This window comes from Falco punctatus (assembly GCF_963210335.1).
Source record: "Falco punctatus genome assembly, chromosome: 1".
NCBI lineage: Eukaryota > Metazoa > Chordata > Aves > Falconiformes > Falconidae > Falco > Falco punctatus.
This window is the reverse complement of record NC_137580.1, coordinates 118,950,661-118,968,918: the sequence shown is the minus strand read 5'-3', so window position 1 is coordinate 118,968,918 and position 18,258 is coordinate 118,950,661. Positions and strand designations below refer to the sequence as shown.

Below are 18,258 nucleotides of genomic sequence, written 5' to 3'. Positions count from 1 at the left end.
TTCTGGCTGGGAGCATCCACCCACCCATCACCCAGGCACCTCCCCAAAACCAGCCCAGCTACCTCAAATCTCCCTAAAACACTTCCCAGGGTCCCTTCCAACTCGCATTACCCAACCATCCTAAATCCTGCCTCCTCCAAGCCCTTCCAGGATGGAGAAGGTGCAAATGCAAACAGAACCTTTGCAGGAAGAGCCTGGCCTGGGGTAGTGGTGTCTTCCTGGAGTGTGGGGTATGTGTGACCAGGCAGATGGCACAGGCTCCATGGCCCCTGGCACTGCTGCAACTGGTAAGGACACCCAGAGGGGACTTTCCTGGAGAAGAGGATCACTAAGGAGCTGGGTGCTCGTGCAGGAGAAATCCCTCCAGTGTTGGGGAAGAAAACTCTGTGCTGGGACATGATGCCTTGAAGGTGAGGAGGGCTGCAAGGAGGGGTTACGATTTAGCTTTAGGAGGGGGCTGATGCATGGTGGGGGGAAGCACCTTGCAGCTGCAGGGGGAGGGCTTGCAGACAGCCAGATCCTGCAAAGAGGGAGGATAGGGAGAGGGAACTGAGGACTGAAGTGCTTTGCCTCAGGCTGCTCAGGAAAGCCCTCAAGCTCTCACTGCCTTCAAGTGTGTTTTTGCAAGGGCAAGTCCTGCTCCGGAGGGAGCTGACTTGTTAGAAGAGCAGAAAACTGAGGTTTGGAGTTGTTTTGCCGATACAGATTGGCTGAAAAGTGAAAGAGAAATTTCCACTGCCCTGGGAGTTGCCGCCTCCACACCCAGTCCCAGCACCCACTGCCTCTGGACCTGTGGCCAGTGGGGACAGGCACAAGCAGAGAGGAATCTGCCCGTGTGCTGGAGGGAGGGTTTGAACCCCTCATCTTGTCTGGTCCAAGTGCTCAGGGATGCTGGCAGGAAAACCCCCTATTGTACACAACACTTGAGGCAGCAGCAACCCTTGGGAGTGAGCCTGGCCGCTCACCTGCCCTCTCCCCCGTGGGGCAGATGCAAGAGGAGTGCTTGGCATTTAAACCTCCCCAAGGCACCCCGAAGCCCCCCACTCCCCCACAGGGCAGGCCTTGTGCTGTAGGGTGAAAGCAAACAGGCTTCCCTTGGGTTTCACGGCTGCTCTCAGCCCCTTTGGCCAGGGCGGGGGTGGTCCTCCACCGGTCTCTGTTAAAGCCTTTGGGCTGGCTGGTGGGGTACCAGGGATTTCTTACATAGAAGCCTATGGCTGTAATGCTTTTATATTAAATAAAGGCAGGCCCTATCCTTTAATGTGGGGGGTATGCCAAGCCCCCTTCAGCTTTATCGTCATTTCTGTGGGCTCCTCAGAAGTCAGAAGAGGGATGGGGGCACAAGTAGGGGGAGGAGGGCTGGGGTTGCCCCTGTGCCAGGCCTGTGGGGGCCAGCACACAGGTTTGGGGTTTGCTGGTGCTGCCAGGGCTGGATTTGGCCCCGGGTAGAGCGGGGTCCCACAGCATCCCCTGGGTACCACAACCCTGCCCATTCCCAACCCTGAAGGACCCCCATCCTGGGGTCTGTCCCTAAATAGCCGAGTCTCAGCCAGACCTGGCAGGTACCCTCCGCCTCCCCATGGCAACGCGCGGACCAACGGCAAGGCCCGAAGCTGTTTACGAGGCGGAGCGTCGCCGTGGCAACGCGTGAAGCCTCTCGGAGCAGCTACTTAATGGCAGCCCCCGGGCGGCCGGGAAATCACGGCGGGCAGGGCCTGGCACGGCGCGGGGCCAGCGCTCACCGGGGTGGGGGGAGCGGGACCCCTCAGCCCAGCGCCGGGCCTCCGGGGATTTTGTTGGTTTTTTTCTCTTCCATCCCCCACCCCCCATCTTTTTCTTTTTCTTTTTTTTTTTTTTTAATCCTGTTCTTCCAGAAGCTTCTTGCTCTCTCGTGAACTTTGGAAGTTGCGGGACGTCGCCGGGACGGGGTGAGGGGCGGCGGCGGGGGGCGACAGCGGCGGGGGGCGGGGGGGTCGCGGGCGGGCGCTGGGATGGGGCAGCGGGACGGCGCTGCTGGGGCTCGGCAGGGCAGCTGGGGCGAAGCCGCCTACAGGGGCGGGAAGTGTGCGGCGGGGGGGGGGTGTGGGGTGTGTCTTATTGTTATTTTTATTCTTATTTTTACTCCTATTTTTAAAATTTCTCTTTTATTTGTATTTATTTAAATTGGGTTTATTCCTCCCCCCGTCACCCACTCACCCACCACCCTGTCCAACTACTGCAGCGAGCATTGTGGGGACCTCCCCCACTGCTGGCACAGGGGCTGGCAGGGGCTGGGTGGTGGCACGGGGGACCAGGTACACAAACAGGACCCCGCTGCCCCGAGCCCTATTGCCCCCGGCGGATGGGCTCAGTATCATCTAACCCACGGAACCCCCAGCCCCGGCGCGGCCGGTGCCCGGCTGGCCTCGGCAGCCCCCCGGCTGGCCCGGGCGGACCAGGTGAAGGCAGCAGCAGAAACGGCCCCGAACCCAGGGAGTGGGCAGCGGGGGGGACTCGAAGGGCTTTGCCCGAGGTGTCGCAGCCTGACATTTAGTCCTGCTAGCGGCAGGTGCGACAAACGGCCCCGCTCCGTGGGCTGCCGGGGCTGGGCTTTGGCTCTTCCCGGGGGTTTCCCTTGGTTTTGGAAAATTCTGCCTTCAGCCGAAGGCTTGCCGGGCAGCACCAGCCCGCCGGGGTGGGGGTGGGTGACACCGGGGCGCGGGGCTCTGAGGGCATCTCCCCGAGCTCTGGGGCTGCCGAAGCACCCCGGGGGAGGCACTGCGGCTCTGGTGCGCAGCACCCCGGGGTGGGTCTCGCTCAGTGGTGCTGGGGGCACCCAGACCCGGTCCTGCCCGCGTGCCAGAGAGCAGCTGCGCCTCGGGGAGCCCCAACCCCCTCTCTGCTCTTATTGCAGGACCTGCCCCGCACCCTCCTTCCCCTTCACGTGCGCCCCGGGACTGCAAGAGCTGCCGACACACCGAGCCATGGCTGAGGGGTGGCTGAACAGCCTGCAGGCAGGCAAGGACGGAGGGCACACGGGCAGCGTGGGGGACTCGGATGATCTTGATGACAGCCTGACCAGCCTCATGTGGCTGCGTGACTTCTCAATCATTGACGCCACCATGGGCAAGTCCTCCTACTGCCCCAGTGGCCCAGACCTGCACGACGGTCACAAGGTCCCCAGCTTTGCTGCTCCATGCTCACCTTTGGCTGCCGACCCAGCGTGCATGGGCATACCACACACCCCCTGCAATCCCATCTCCTCTTCCACCTCAAGGACAGCCAACCACCCTGTGGCCGTGCACCCGCAGCTCGCAGAGGACATTGACTACAAGACCAACCCGCACGTCAAGCCACCCTACTCCTATGCCACCCTCATCTGCATGGCAATGGAGGCCAGCAAGAAGCCCAAAATCACCCTGTCCGCCATCTACAAGTGGATTACGGACAACTTCTGCTACTTCCGACACGCTGATCCCACCTGGCAGGTAGGAAGGAGATCTGGAGACCTCTTGCCGTCTCCCTTCTCCCCACAGGGCTACGGAGGGCTTTCCGAGGCAAGGTCCCATGGGGATGCTGCATCCCACTGGGAGGACAGCCACACAGGCAGCCCGTGGTAAAGGGCTGTAACAGCAAAGATCTCATGGGTGGAAATCCCAAGGCCACGAGGGTGACAGAGGGAAGGAGCCACTGTGGGGATGAGCCCAGGGCCATTTTGGGAGCAGGGAGGTACCTGCTGTGCTGCTGGCTCCTGAGGCTCCTCTTGGCTCTGGGGCGAAGGCATCTCTGACCCTGGCTCCACCTTTCTGGAGCTCTTGTCAGGTCCCGAGTCCCTCAGGGCTGAGCACACCTGAAGTCACCAAGTTGAGTATCTGTGGGTGCTGCTGTGGGACCAGGCGTAGCACAGGGGTGGATAGAAGCCCCAGGGAAGTGCCACTTGTTGGACAAATGCCTTGTTGGGGAGGTTGAGAGCAGAAATGCAGCTGATTTCCAAGCAGGGCAGAGCACAGGTGTCCTGTCCCCTTGGCCGGGCAAAGGAGGCTCCATCGCTGTGACAAGCTGGTGAGGCCTCAGAGCGAAGCCCAAGAGAGATCAAAGAGGGCTGCTCTCCCCAGCTAGCATGAGTGTGTCCCCAGAGGGTAGGGGGCAGCCCCCAGTCACACCAGGTTTGGGGACAGCCTGAATCACAGGGGTTTCTCCCAGCACCCTGGCTCGCTGCCCTCCTCTGTCACGTGAGGCTTTCTAGGGCAGGAGGGACCTGGGTGGCTCTTCCCTCCACTTGGGTTATTCCCAGCACGAGTCCGCACTCTGGCAATCCGGCGATGCCGGTGGTCATGCTCACCCAGGCAGGGCTGGGCAAAACCGCTGCAAAGCCTCTGCCCAGGGGTTGCCCACCTTCTCCCCAGCCAGGTGGGTCTCCAGTGGCTCCTGAAGCCCACCATGGGAAAGGGAATCCCCGGGTCCCCAGCCTTCCCTGTGCTGGGGGGACCCAGAGGAGCGATGCTGGAGGACCAGCTGTGCACCAGCGTGTTGACTTTCTCCTGCAAAATCACGGCTGAGTAATCACCACGGTTTCAATCAAATGTGTTTATGAAAAAAACAAAAGGTTTTCAATCCCTCTCCGCAGAGATGCAGGGGGTTCACGGGACCGCAGCCGGCAGGAATGGTAAATACGTTAATCGGCCAGGCAATAACAGAGGGCAGCCCAGGGATGGGGAGGGGAGATGGGGAGCAGAGAATTCAGCTTGTGAGTCTCTGACCCTTGTAAAGTTTTGTTAAACTGTAAATTTGGAGTTACCACAGCCTGGGTTGTTTGCAGGGATATCTGTGTTCCTGCTGCTTTCTTCTTTTCCATTATCTGTCTTTTCTTTCCCTTCATTTTCTGCCTTTGTTTTTCTTTTTTTACTTTTTTTTTTTTTTCTCTTATGTGAAGACAGCCTAGAAAGGTCATGCCACCCATACTCTGGGGGGAGATGGATATATTCCTGTGGGAGCTGAGTGGTTTGGAAGGGAGCCAACACACCCAAGGAGCTTCAGCCCAGAGGAGGGTTTTGTTGTGTGTGTGTGTGTGTGCGCGCGCGCGTGTGTGTGTGTTTTTCAACAGCTCTAAGCATTCAAGCCTTGTTTTTCCTATTCGGCACTACGGATTATGGATGAATAAGCATAAAGATATCCAGGCAACATTAAAAAAAACCCAAACCCTCTACCATATGCAATCTCTTAATACAGTCTTGGCTTTGTGGAGTCCAGCGCTGGGTTATTTACCCAATAACTGAGTTTCCTTTCTGATTATTCACATCACTCCAGGCACATTCAGGGTTTCAGAACAGCGTGATGGAGGCAGAAACTTCGCTTTTTCTTTTTTTTTTTTTTCCTTTTATAATTTTCTTTTTTACACCCTCAGCTTATTTGGGTGGTGGCTGATGAAGATGCAGTGATTTCACACCAAGCTTCCTTGGGCCAAAAGGCACCTCTGGGGACACACACGGCTGCGGCGGAACAGCCCGCGTGTCTCTCCAGTTTTGCCCACCTGGTTTGTGTCAGCCTGGCCGTAGGGAGGCACGGGGGCTACTTTTTGGCCAAAAATTTCCCCCCCAACACTCGTAATAGGCACAGATGAACTGGAGGATGCAAGGAGGGCCCTGATCATGCCATCCCACATGGTGCCGCCAGCCCTGGCCACTTGTGCTGGGGCTGTGGCCACATTGGTGTAATGACTTCTCCTCCGTGCCTACAGAAAGTCTGGCTGGTTTCCTCCAGCGCACTGCATGATCTAAGGCCCCATGGCCCTGGTGTACAGCCAAGGAGAGTTGCCCAAAATCTTCCCGCTGGTTGCCAAGTCCTAGCCTGAGCGCCGTGGCTCCTGCCATCGCTGGCTGGAGTAGACGGGGGGCAAGAAAACGGTCGGTGACTCAGGGCAGGGGTGTCTCTGCTGGGCACGCACCCGGCATGTTTTGACGTTGCCATTTCTGCTTGCTTTTGCCCATTTCTGGTTGCCGAAAATGTGCTTTCCCACCAGTCTCCCGTGCACCCAGGTAGGTGCTGCGGCAGCACACAAGCGTTCAGACGGATTCTTTTTCTCTTTTGGGTCTAGAACTCCATCCGGCACAACCTCTCCTTGAATAAGTGCTTCATCAAGGTGCCCCGGGAGAAAGGCGAGCCGGGGAAAGGCGGCTTCTGGAAGCTGGACCCCCAACACGCTGACCGGCTCAAGAACGGTGCCTTCAAAAAGCGGAGGACGCCCCCCGTGCAGATCCACCCGGCCTTCACCAACGGGGCCCAGCCCGGAGCACCGTTTGCCACCAGCCCAGCTGCTCCGGCTCGCACCTCCAGCAGCATCCTCACTGTCAACACCCAGTCGCAGCAGCTGCTGGAAGAGTTTGAAGAAGTCACCGGTGGCCACAACGGGAATGCGGTGGACGGCAAGGCAGGGCACAAGCGCAGGCACAGCTCGCCCAAGAGAACAGCCAAGGTGCCTCGGCTTTCCAGCTCGGCCTTGCTGACTCAGGAAGAGCAGACCGAGCTGGGGTCGCTGAAAGGTGACTTTGACTGGGAAGCCATTTTCAACACCAACCTGAATGGAGACTTCTCTGCTTTGGGGGACCTGGACCTCATGCCTGCGATCAGCATTGTAACACGTGACCTGGACTTGATGTTACATGGGCACCACGTTGACTGTCCCCAGGGCCAGGAGCAGGTCCTCACTGAGTCCAACAAGAACATCCTGGACATTGACGAAACCTTCATGGCCACTTCTTTCCTGCAGCACCCCTGGGATGAAGGGACAAATGATTACCTCTCCAACTGTGTCAACATGGAGCAGTTATTTGACCTCAGCGATGCCTCTCTACCAGCAGATGAGAGCGACTGGAGCAGTCTGGCGTCCCTCTTATAAAGTGGCCAGTCACCATTCAAAGCCCGCACAGACTTTAGTAGGATGTGCCCCCCATGCTGCTGGGAATTACAAGGGACAAGATTTTCTAGAGACAGAGACCTCCACACACAGTTACTTTTACCAGCTTCATTGTACGATTATTCACAGAAACACCGGGGGGGAGAAAAAACCACCACCACAGGAACTCCTTGATAGATCATTAAAGGACACATCAGAATTCTCTGGTCCACCAGTTTCCTCAAGGCAAGAAATATAACACTACTTATTTTTTTACTTTTAGAGGAAGAAATTTGAACTACAATATTTCTTTTTCCATGGAGGTGGTCACGGCATATGTTCCTTCAGGGCTAAAGGAGAGCACCTGCTACATCCCTTCTAAGACATGAGGTTCCTGGTGGCTTTAGGACTTGATAGACTAAGTGCAATTTCCTCACCCTTTCATCTTGCCGTTTCTCATTCCTTTTTCTGTCTGAGGTAGCTGGTAGGTACAGCGTGTTAATTAGCAGCAAGCAAATAGAGGTCCCTTCTGGATTGTTCCGAGTTCAGCCTCCCTCCTGACTTGTGCCTAGGGAAGAAGAAGAAGAAAAGGTTTATAAATTCAGCAAGCCTGCCTCTTTAGATGTTTTTATATAATCTATTATATATTATATATTCAAAGAAACCTATATTTTTAGCACTAGACTTTCTTAATAGTGGGAGGATAGGGGAAAAACAGTTTGGGGGCTGTTTTGTATTTTCACTCTTTAAAGGCTTGTGTTCACTGTTCTGTAAACCAAGACTACGCAAGGGATAATTCCTGCAGCAGCAGCAGCAGCAGCAACAACAGGTTTTGATAAGGATCCAGCAATTGGTCCTGGCGGAAGAGCAGCAGGGACTAGGGCTCTCCCAGAACTGTCTTTCATAGTTTTTGTAACCAAAATCCTTGCTGTGCTTGCCAAAGGGCCAAGACCACCGTAAGCCCTCCCTGTCTTTCACCAGCTGACATAGACCCTCTCCATTTTTTTGGACTGATGCTGTTGCCCTCCGCTACCTTTGCTCATCCATCAGGCTCCAAGTGGCTGCCAGGGCAATGCAGGACCCTGATTAAGGAGACACTTTTGGGGGAGCTGTAAGGGAACTGCTGTCGCATGGCCGTCAGCTGGTGTTGATGTGTCACACCACATCCAATGCTGCCAGGTGGGACTGAGAAGGAAATAAACTCACATTCAGGCTCCACTCAAGAGCTCAGGCCAAACACCGTGCGTGCAACGGGCTCTGGGGACAGCAGTGAAGATCAAGTCCCGTGCAGCTGGGAACAGCTCATCAGCTGGCAGAGCCGCAGGCTGGACACACACGGAAGCTTTGGCCCTTTGACTTGGGGTGCAGCAAGAGCGTGGCAGGGTCTCAGCAAAGTAGCTCAGAAGCATTCTGAGAGTGGAGCCAAACTCTGCAGAAACATGACGTGGAGCTCTCAAGCACTACATTCTTTGCCTCTCCTTTGCTGTAGGTTATTAGAAGTAAGAGTAGCCACTAAGTGGGAGTAAGTAGAAGCAGTAGTTTTAGCGGTGTGTCTTAGACTTGCCGAAAATTGGTAGATTGGAGGATTGTACATAGTTCGTTTTTTGTCTACAAGAGCACTTCGTACCTTCATGTAAGCAATATGATTGAGAGAATAGTTGTAGTGTATCAATTAAAAAGCCTTAAAAACAAATATAAATTACACTTAGAGTAATTTGCACCCAGATCTGGGGAGAGTGTTGGAGCCGTGGAAATAGGAGCACAAGTCCCGCACCCCCCCTGGGTAAAGCATGGGCCAGGCTGAGAACTGTCACGTTCAGTGCATGAAAGCATGCACTGGGGCTGGGCCGCTGCCTTCCCCAAGTGAGATGCTTTGCCATGGGATGCCACCACATGGCTGGGGATGGTGTCCCTGGGGCTGGTGCGTGAGGACCATGTCTCGGGGGGGCTTTAGGGGCTGGTGTAGATGTTTATATCTGTATTGACAATGCTTATTTGTATTTCTTGGTTTTGTTATGTTGTCCTGTTTTAGGGCCTCTATACTGATGCTGAAGAACTGCAGAGACACGTGTGCAATTTAACCTTTTTCATGGAAAGTATTTTAAATATTAAAAAAAAAGGAAAAAAAACCCTGAAGAAAACTCCTTTTTGCCTCCTTGTTTCCTTCCAGCAGCGCCTGGCCCAGTCTGACCCTCCCGACCTGGAGGTAGGGGACATCTCACCAGCCCGGCCCTGGCTGTACAGCCAGCCCCTGTACATGGATGCTACCACTCCCCCTCTGCAGCGCCACAGCAATTCCCCATGGGGAAACTGAGGCACAAGCCACCACCTGCGTGGCAATGGTTACACGCTGCCCGTGCGGCACAAGGGTGGCCGCGCTCAGTGTCCCAAGTCCTGGGAGCTGCTCCCAACCCCTGGAGCATCCTTCCCCGCCTCTGCAGGGAGCTGCTGGGGGTGACATGGTGGTGGTGGGAGCGCCCGGGACTACCCCTCTGCTTGTGCCATGTCCCCACCCGGCTCTGTAGATGCCCTGGGAAGGAAACACAAGTGGCTTTGGAGCCTCCCGGGTACAGGGTGGCGAGAGGAGCTGCACAGAAGCCGCAGGAATAGCTGAGCCCTCGCCAGGCCAGTTACGCCCAGGAGGAGCTGGGCTCTGCTCAAGCGGGGAAGAAGAGCAGCGCACACTCAGCTGCCAGCGCAGCCGGTGCAGACAGGGCAGCGGGTTTGGGTCTGGGGGCAGCGGGTTTGGGGAGCCCCACGGGGAGGGCAGGTTGGCTCAGGGCTGTGGGGCTGGGTGCGAGGGAGGCCGGGGCCAGGCTCTGTGCCCACAGCTGTGGGGCAGGGCTGTCACCCGGGATGCTGGGAGAAGGGGGCTGGAGGGGGACTCCGGAGAAGGGCGGTCTGGCCCCTGCACCGTGCCTGCTCATCCCCCCTGTCAGGCTGGAGCATCTCCAGGGACAGAGATCCCCCTCCGCGCCCTGCCTGGGGCTCATCCTTCAGAGGGACCCACTCCGGGATGTCCCGTCCCTCTTGCCCTAGGGACACAGCCCTCCCCAGCAGACTCCCAGCACGTGAGGAGCACCCTGTCACCTCCCCCGGGATCTGCTGGATGCCATGGGCACCAGGCACTGCAGCCGTCAGCCCCAGGGCTGCCTGGTTGCTCTGCAGGGGTCACAGCTCTTCCCAGGCTGGCCAGTCTCAACACAAAATAAGGGCTGAGCTCACTGCAGAGCCTAGCCTCGGCTTGTGTGTGCTTCGTGCCGGGAGAGCAGGATGTGACCCTTGGGATGAGGTAGGGTTATCCCTTGGCGGTGGCAGCTTTCACGGGGCTCTGGCAGGAGCAGCGGCTGGAGTTTGGAGGCAGATCTGGGCTCTCCTCTTGGGGACGCGGGGGACCAGGAACCCCAAAAGGCAATAAGGAATTCCCGGTCCTGGCTTCTCCTCCTCTCAGCACCCTGGTGGTAGCACTGCGGGAGCTGCTCTGTGCTGCCCCCGGGTAAGGGTGCCACTGGCAGGGCTGCAAAGAGCTGGCAGCCCCCTGGTCCCTCGGTCCACTTATTTGCGTTGTTTTGCCCGGCACAACCGCGCAGGTCCTGGTTTTACCCGCCCTGGAAAGGGACGAGCCCCCAGCACCCCAACACTGACAGCCGAGTGCAGAGAACAGCCTGGCCAGGAAAAAGTATTCCGGCCTGTCGGAGCCAGCCGAGGGCTTTAAAGCGAGAAAGGGTGAATATGCTGGGGGGCCAGGTACCCAAACAAGCTGTCACTGCCCGAGGCTTCTGGAGGGGATTGAGGCACGGACTCCTGAGTCTGACCACAAGACCCTTCGTTAGTCCCAATCCCACCTTATCTGTCCTCGTCACTGTCCACGCGCAACATACCAAACCATCCCTGGTCAGTCACTACTGATCACGCTCTTTCTTCTTGGCTACAGACAAGGGGTTAAGCCCTAAGCTACACCCCCCCCGCACTCGGTGCGTTTCTGTGAGTTTCACGTTCTCAGCCAGCCGCCGAGACGCGGCACCGCGCACCCGCTGCGGCCTCGCTCCACGTCCCCTTTGCCTTCCCGGCCCGCAGCTCCTCCTTTCCCTCCCCCGCAGCCTTCCAGGCCCTTCACAGGCACCGTGCCCTCCGGCGCTCGCCATCGAGCTCTCTACAGCTTCTCCCCGGCGCGGGGAAAGCCCGTCCTGCGGGACGGGGCAGGTGGTTGAGCCCCGCCCCCCACGCGCCCCCGCCCGCGCCCCGCCACGCGCCCCGCCACGCGCCCCCCCACGCGCCCCCCGCGACTGTTGGGCTCGGCACCGTTTAAACGCGGGCGGAACCCGCAGCCCCGGCGCGGCCGGTGCGGGGCTCCCCGGTCCCGGCCGGCCTCGGCAGCCCCGCCGCTGCCTCTGCCAGAGCCGGGGGGCGCGTCTGCAGCCCCCAGCGAACAGGCGCCGCACCCCCGGCCCGGGAAGAAGCCAAAGCCGAACTGCCGGCTCGCTGCGAGCGCGGTGCTGAGAGGGGCTCCGCGCCCCGGCCCCGGCTGGCCCGGGCGGACCAGGTGAAGGCAGCAGCAGAAACGGCCCCGAACCCAGGGAGTGGGCAGCGGGGGGGACTCGAAGGGCTTTGCCCGAGGTGTCGCAGCCTGACATTTAGTCCTGCTAGCGGCAGGTGCGACAAACGGCCCCGCTCCGTGGGCTGCCGGGGCTGGGCTTTGGCTCTTCCCGGGGGTTTCCCTTGGTTTTGGAAAATTCTGCCTTCAGCCGAAGGCTTGCCGGGCAGCACCAGCCCGCCGGGGTGGGGGTGGGTGACACCGGGGCGCGGGGCTCTGAGGGCATCTCCCCGAGCTCTGGGGCTGCCGAAGCACCCCGGGGGAGGCACTGCGGCTCTGGTGCGCAGCACCCCGGGGTGGGTCTCGCTCAGTGGTGCTGGGGGCACCCAGACCCGGTCCTGCCCGCGTGCCAGAGAGCAGCTGCGCCTCGGGGAGCCCCAACCCCCTCTCTGCTCTTATTGCAGGACCTGCCCCGCGCCCTCCTTCCCCTTCACGTGCGCCCCGGGACTGCAAGAGCTGCCGACACACCGAGCCATGGCTGAGGGGTGGCTGAACAGCCTGCAGGCAGGCAAGGACGGAGGGCACACGGGCAGCCTGGGGGACTCGCATGATCTCAACGACAGCCTGACCAGCCTCATGTGGCTGTGTGACTTCTCCATCGTTGGGATCGCCCTGGACGAGTCCTCCTGCTGCCCCAGTGGCCCAGACCCGCACAACGGTCACAAGGTCCCCAGCTTTGCCCCACCGTGCTCACCCACGACCTCTGACACGGCCTGCGTGGGCATGTCACACACCCCTTGCCCTGCCAGCTCCTCTTGCACCTCGAGCACAGCCAACCACCCTGTGGCCGTGCACCCGCAGCTCACGGGGGACATTGACTACAAGACCAACCCGCACGTCAAGCCACCCTACTCCTATCCCACCCTCATCCGCATGGCAATGGAGGCCAGCAAGAAGCCCAAAATCAGCGTGTCCGACATCTACAAGTGGATCATGGACAACTTCTGCTACTTCCGACACGCTGATCCCACCTGGCAGGTAGGAAGGAGATCTGGAGACCTCTTGCCGTCTCCCTTCTCCCCACAGGGCTACGGAGGGCTTTCCGAGGCAAGGTCCCATGGGGATGCCCAAAATCTTCCCACTGGTTGCCAAGTCCTAGCCTGAGCGCCGTGGCTCCTGCCATCGCTGGCTGGAGTAGACGGGGGGCAAGAAAACGGCCGGTGACTCAGGGCAGGGGTGTCTCTGCTGGGCACGCACCCGGCATGTTTTGACGTTGCCATTTCTGCTTGCTTTTGCCCATTTCTGGTTGCCGAAAATGTGCTTTCCCACCAGTCTCCCGTGCACCCAGGTAGGTGCTGCGGCAGCACACAAGCGTTCAGACGGATTCTTTTTCTCTTTTGGGTCTTAGAGCTCCATCCGGCACAACCTCTCCTTGAATAAGTGCTTCGTCAAGGTGCCCCGGGAGAAAGGCGAGCCGGGGAAAGGCGGCTTCTGGAAGCTGGACCCCCAACACGCCGGCCAGCTCGCGAACGGTGCCGTCAAAAAGCGGAGGACGCCCCCCGTGCAGATCCACCCGGCCTTCACCAACGGGGCCCAGCCCGGAGCACCGTTTGCCACCAGCCCAGCTGCTCCGGCTCGCACCTCCAGCAGCATCCTCACTGTCAACACCCAGCTGCAGCAGCTGCTGGAAGAGTTTGAAGAAGTCACCGGTGGCCACAACGGGAATGCGGTGGACGGCAAGGCAGGGCACAAGCGCAGGCACAGCTCGCCCAAGAGAACAGCCAAGGTGCCTCGGCTTTCCAGCTCGGCCTTGCTGACTCAGGAAGAGCAGACCGAGCTGGGGTCGCTGGAAGGTGACTTTGACTGGGAAGCCATTTTCAACACCAGCCTGGACGGAGACTTCTCTGCTTTGGGGGACCTGGACCTCATCCCTGCCATCAGCCCCGTAACACACAACCTGGACCTGGCGGTGCACGGGGACCACGTCGACTGTCCCCAGGGCCAGGAGCAGGTCCTCACTGAGTCCAACAAGAACATCCTGGACTTGGACGAAACCTTCATGGCCACTTCTTTCCTGCAGCACGCCTGGGATGAAGGGACAAATGATTACCTCTCCAACTGTGCCAACATGGAGCAGTTGTTTGACCTCCACGATGCCTCTCTACTAGCAGATGAGCATGGGCCAGGCTGAGAACCGTCACGTTCAGTGCATGAAAGCATGCACTGGGGCTGGGCCGCTGCCTTCCCCAAGTGAGATGCTTTGCCATGGGATGCCACCACATGGCTGGGGATGGTGTCCCTGGGGCCGGGGCAGGAGGGCCATGTCTCTGGGGGGGCTTTGGGGGTCGGCGTAGATGTTTATATCTGTATTGACAATGCTTCTTTTTGGTTTTGTTGGCTTTCTCTTGCTTTTGTTATGTTGTCCTGTTTTGGGGACTCTATAGTGATGCTGTAGGATTGCAGAGATACGTGATCAATTTCACCTTTTTCATGGAAAGTATTGTAAATATTTAAAAAAAACAAACAAACAAACCCTGAAGAAAACTCCTTTTTGCCTCCTTGTTTCCTTCCAGCAGCGCCTGGCCCAGTCTGACCCTCCCGACCTGGAGGTAGGGGACATCTCACCAGCCCGGCCCTGGCTGTACAGCCAGCCCCTGTACATGGATGCTACCACTCCCCCTCTGCAGCGCCACAGCAATTCCCCATGGGGAAACTGAGGCACAAGCCACCACCTGCGTGGCAATGGTTACACGCTGCCCGTGCGGCACAAGGGTGGCCGCGCTCAGTGTCCCAAGTCCTGGGAGCTGCTCCCAACCCCTGGAGCATCCTTCCCCGCCTCTGCAGGGAGCTGCTGGGGGTGACATGGTGGTGGTGGGAGCGCCCGGGACTACCCCTCTGCTTGTGCCATGTCCCCACCCGGCTCTGTAGATGCCCTGGGAAGGAAACACAAGTGGCTTTGGAGCCTCCCGGGTACAGGGTGGCGAGAGGAGCTGCACAGAAGCCGCAGGAATAGCTGAGCCCTCGCCAGGCCAGTTACGCCCAGGAGGAGCTGGGCTCTGCTCAAGCGGGGAAGAAGAGCAGCGCACACTCAGCTGCCAGCGCAGCCGGTGCAGACAGGGCAGCGGGTTTGGGTCTGGGGGCAGCGGGTTTGGGGAGCCCCACGGGGAGGGCAGGTTGGCTCAGGGCTGTGGGGCTGGGTGCGAGGGAGGCCGGGGCCAGGCTCTGTGCCCACAGCTGTGGGGCAGGGCTGTCACCCGGGATGCTGGGAGAAGGGGGCTGGAGGGGGACTCCGGAGAAGGGCGGTCTGGCCCCTGCACCGTGCCTGCTCATCCCCCCTGTCAGGCTGGAGCATCTCCAGGGACAGAGATCCCCCTCCGCGCCCTGCCTGGGGCTCATCCTTCAGAGGGACCCACTCCGGGATGTCCCGTCCCTCTTGCCCTAGGGACACAGCCCTCCCCAGCAGACTCCCAGCACGTGAGGAGCACCCTGTCACCTCCCCCGGGATCTGCTGGATGCCATGGGCACCAGGCACTGCAGCCGTCAGCCCCAGGGCTGCCTGGTTGCTCTGCAGGGGTCACAGCTCTTCCCAGGCTGGCCAGTCTCAACACAAAATAAGGGCTGAGCTCACTGCAGAGCCTAGCCTCGGCTTGTGTGTGCTTCGTGCCGGGAGAGCAGGATGTGACCCTTGGGATGAGGTAGGGTTATCCCTTGGCGGTGGCAGCTTTCACGGGGCTCTGGCAGGAGCAGCGGCTGGAGTTTGGAGGCAGATCTGGGCTCTCCTCTTGGGGACGCGGGGGACCAGGAACCCCAAAAGGCAATAAGGAATTCCCGGTCCTGGCTTCTCCTCCTCTCAGCACCCTGGTGGTAGCACTGCGGGAGCTGCTCTGTGCTGCCCCCGGGTAAGGGTGCCACTGGCAGGGCTGCAAAGAGCTGGCAGCCCCCTGGTCCCTCGGTCCACTTATTTGCGTTGTTTTGCCCGGCACAACCGCGCAGGTCCTGGTTTTACCCGCCCTGGAAAGGGACGAGCCCCCAGCACCCCAACACTGACAGCCGAGTGCAGAGAACAGCCTGGCCAGGAAAAAGTATTCCGGCCTGTCGGAGCCAGCCGAGGGCTTTAAAGCGAGAAAGGGTGAATATGCTGGGGGGCCAGGTACCCAAACAAGCTGTCACTGCCCGAGGCTTCTGGAGGGGATTGAGGCACGGACTCCTGAGTCTGACCACAAGACCCTTCGTTAGTCCCAATCCCACCTTATCTGTCCTCGTCACTGTCCACGCGCAACATACCAAACCATCCCTGGTCAGTCACTACTGATCACGCTCTTTCTTCTTGGCTACAGACAAGGGGTTAAGCCCTAAGCTACACCCCCCCCGCACTCGGTGCGTTTCTGTGAGTTTCACGTTCTCAGCCAGCCGCCGAGACGCGGCACCGCGCACCCGCTGCGGCCTCGCTCCACGTCCCCTTTGCCTTCCCGGCCCGCAGCTCCTCCTTTCCCTCCCCCGCAGCCTTCCAGGCCCTTCACAGGCACCGTGCCCTCCGGCGCTCGCCATCGAGCTCTCTACAGCTTCTCCCCGGCGCGGGGAAAGCCCGTCCTGCGGGACGGGGCAGGTGGTTGAGCCCCGCCCCCCACGCGCCCCCGCCCGCGCCCCGCCACGCGCCCCGCCACGCGCCCCCCCACGCGCCCCCCGCGACTGTTGGGCTCGGCACCGTTTAAACGCGGGCGGAACCCGCAGCCCCGGCGCGGCCGGTGCGGGGCTCCCCGGTCCCGGCCGGCCTCGGCAGCCCCGCCGCTGCCTCTGCCAGAGCCGGGGGGCGCGTCTGCAGCCCCCAGCGAACAGGCGCCGCACCCCCGGCCCGGGAAGAAGCCAAAGCCGAACTGCCGGCTCGCTGCGAGCGCGGTGCTGAGAGGGGCTCCGCGCCCCGGCCCCGGCTGGCCCGGGCGGACCAGGTGAAGGCCCAGCAGAAACGGCCCCGAACCCAGGGAGTGGGCAGCGGGGGGGACTCGAAGGGCTTTGCCCGAGGTGTCGCAGCCTGACATTTAGTCCTGCTAGCGGCAGGTGCGACAAACGGCCCCGCTCCGTGGGCTGCCGGGGCTGGGCTTTGGCTCTTCCCGGGGGTTTCCCTTGGTTTTGGAAAATTCTGCCTTCAGCCGAAGGCTTGCCGGGCAGCACCAGCCCGCCGGGGTGGGGGTGGGTGACACCGGGGCGCGGGGCTCTGAGGGCATCTCCCCGAGCTCTGGGGCTGCCGAAGCACCCCGGGGGAGGCACTGCGGCTCTGGTGCGCAGCACCCCGGGGTGGGTCTCGCTCAGTGGTGCTGGGGGCACCCAGACCCGGTCCTGCCCGCGTGCCAGAGAGCAGCTGCGCCTCGGGGAGCCCCAACCCCCTCTCTGCTCTTATTGCAGGACCTGCCCCGCGCCCTCCTTCCCCTTCACGTGCGCCCCGGGACTGCAAGAGCTGCCGACACACCGAGCCATGGCTGAGGGGTGGCTGAACAGCCTGCAGGCAGGCAAGGACGGAGGGCACACGGGCAGCCTGGGGGACTCGCATGATCTCAACGACAGCCTGACCAGCCTCATGTGGCTGTGTGACTTCTCCATCGTTGGGATCGCCCTGGACGAGTCCTCCTGCTGCCCCAGTGGCCCAGACCCGCACAACGGTCACAAGGTCCCCAGCTTTGCCCCACCGTGCTCACCCACGACCTCTGACACGGCCTGCGTGGGCATGTCACACACCCCTTGCCCTGCCAGCTCCTCTTGCACCTCGAGCACAGCCAACCACCCTGTGGCCGTGCACCCGCAGCTCGCGGGGGACATTGACTACAAGACCAACCCGCACGTCAAGCCACCCTACTCCTATCCCACCCTCATCCGCATGGCAATGGAGGCCAGCAAGAAGCCCAAAATCAGCGTGTCCGACATCTACAAGTGGATCATGGACAACTTCTGCTACTTCCGACACGCTGATCCCACCTGGCAGGTAGGAAGGAGATCTGGAGACCTCTTGCCGTCTCCCTTCTCCCCACAGGGCTACGGAGGGCTTTCCGAGGCAAGGTCCCATGGGGATGCCCAAAATCTTCCCACTGGTTGCCAAGTCCTAGCCTGAGCGCCGTGGCTCCTGCCATCGCTGGCTGGAGTAGACGGGGGGCAAGAAAACGGCCGGTGACTCAGGGCAGGGGTGTCTCTGCTGGGCACGCACCCGGCATGTTTTGACGTTGCCATTTCTGCTTGCTTTTGCCCATTTCTGGTTGCCGAAAATGTGCTTTCCCACCAGTCTCCCGTGCACCCAGGTAGGTGCTGCGGCAGCACACAAGCGTTCAGACGGATTCTTTTTCTCTTTTGGGTCTTAGAGCTCCATCCGGCACAACCTCTCCTTGAATAAGTGCTTCGTCAAGGTGCCCCGGGAGAAAGGCGAGCCGGGGAAAGGCGGCTTCTGGAAGCTGGACCCCCAACACGCCGGCCAGCTCGCGAACGGTGCCGTCAAAAAGCGGAGGACGCCCCCCGTGCAGATCCACCCGGCCTTCACCAACGGGGCCCAGCCCGGAGCACCGTTTGCCACCAGCCCAGCTGCTCCGGCTCGCACCTCCAGCAGCATCCTCACTGTCAACACCCAGTCGCAGCAGCTGCTGGAAGAGTTTGAAGAAGTCACCGGTGGCCACAACGGGAATGCGGTGGACGGCAAGGCAGGGCACAAGCGCAGGCACAGCTCGCCCAAGAGAACAGCCAAGGTGCCTCGGCTTTCCAGCTCGGCCTTGCTGACTCAGGAAGAGCAGACCGAGCTGGGGTCGCTGGAAGGTGACTTTGACTGGGAAGCCATTTTCAACACCAGCCTGGACGGAGACTTCTCTGCTTTGGGGGA

At 60.2% G+C, this 18,258-nt stretch overlaps 3 protein-coding genes across 3 annotated transcripts in view; all 3 read left to right on the top strand.

Annotated features, from left to right (window-relative positions):
* The first annotated feature begins 27 nt into the window (after positions 1-27).
* Positions 28-11,192, top strand: LOC308059120 (forkhead box protein J1-like). Its single transcript, XM_080376053.1, has 2 exons — positions 28-3,467; positions 6,074-11,192. The coding sequence occupies exons 1-2, from the start codon at positions 2,964-2,966 to the stop codon at positions 6,872-6,874; spliced, it is 1,305 nt and encodes a 434-aa protein (XP_080232179.1). The 5' UTR covers positions 28-2,963; the 3' UTR covers positions 6,875-11,192.
* A 747-nt stretch (positions 11,193-11,939) lies between these two features.
* Positions 11,940-16,352, top strand: LOC308059135 (forkhead box protein J1-like; the record flags this gene model as incomplete). The annotated part of the gene is made up of 2 exons (XM_080376072.1): positions 11,940-12,443; positions 12,814-16,352. 2 exons carry the CDS (start codon positions 11,940-11,942, stop codon positions 13,594-13,596), a joined length of 1,287 nt encoding a protein of 428 aa, XP_080232198.1. The 3' UTR covers positions 13,597-16,352.
* Positions 16,353-16,366: 14 nt separating this feature from the next.
* LOC308055019 (forkhead box protein J1-like) overlaps positions 16,367-18,258 on the top strand; it is a 2,409-nt gene continuing 517 nt past the window's right edge. The window contains exons 1-2 of the mRNA XM_080368588.1: positions 16,367-17,379; positions 17,750-18,250. Of these exons, the coding sequence (XP_080224714.1) occupies positions 16,876-17,379; positions 17,750-18,250 (1,005 nt within the window). The 5' untranslated portion in view covers positions 16,367-16,875. The remainder of the gene's footprint in view (positions 17,380-17,749; positions 18,251-18,258) is intronic.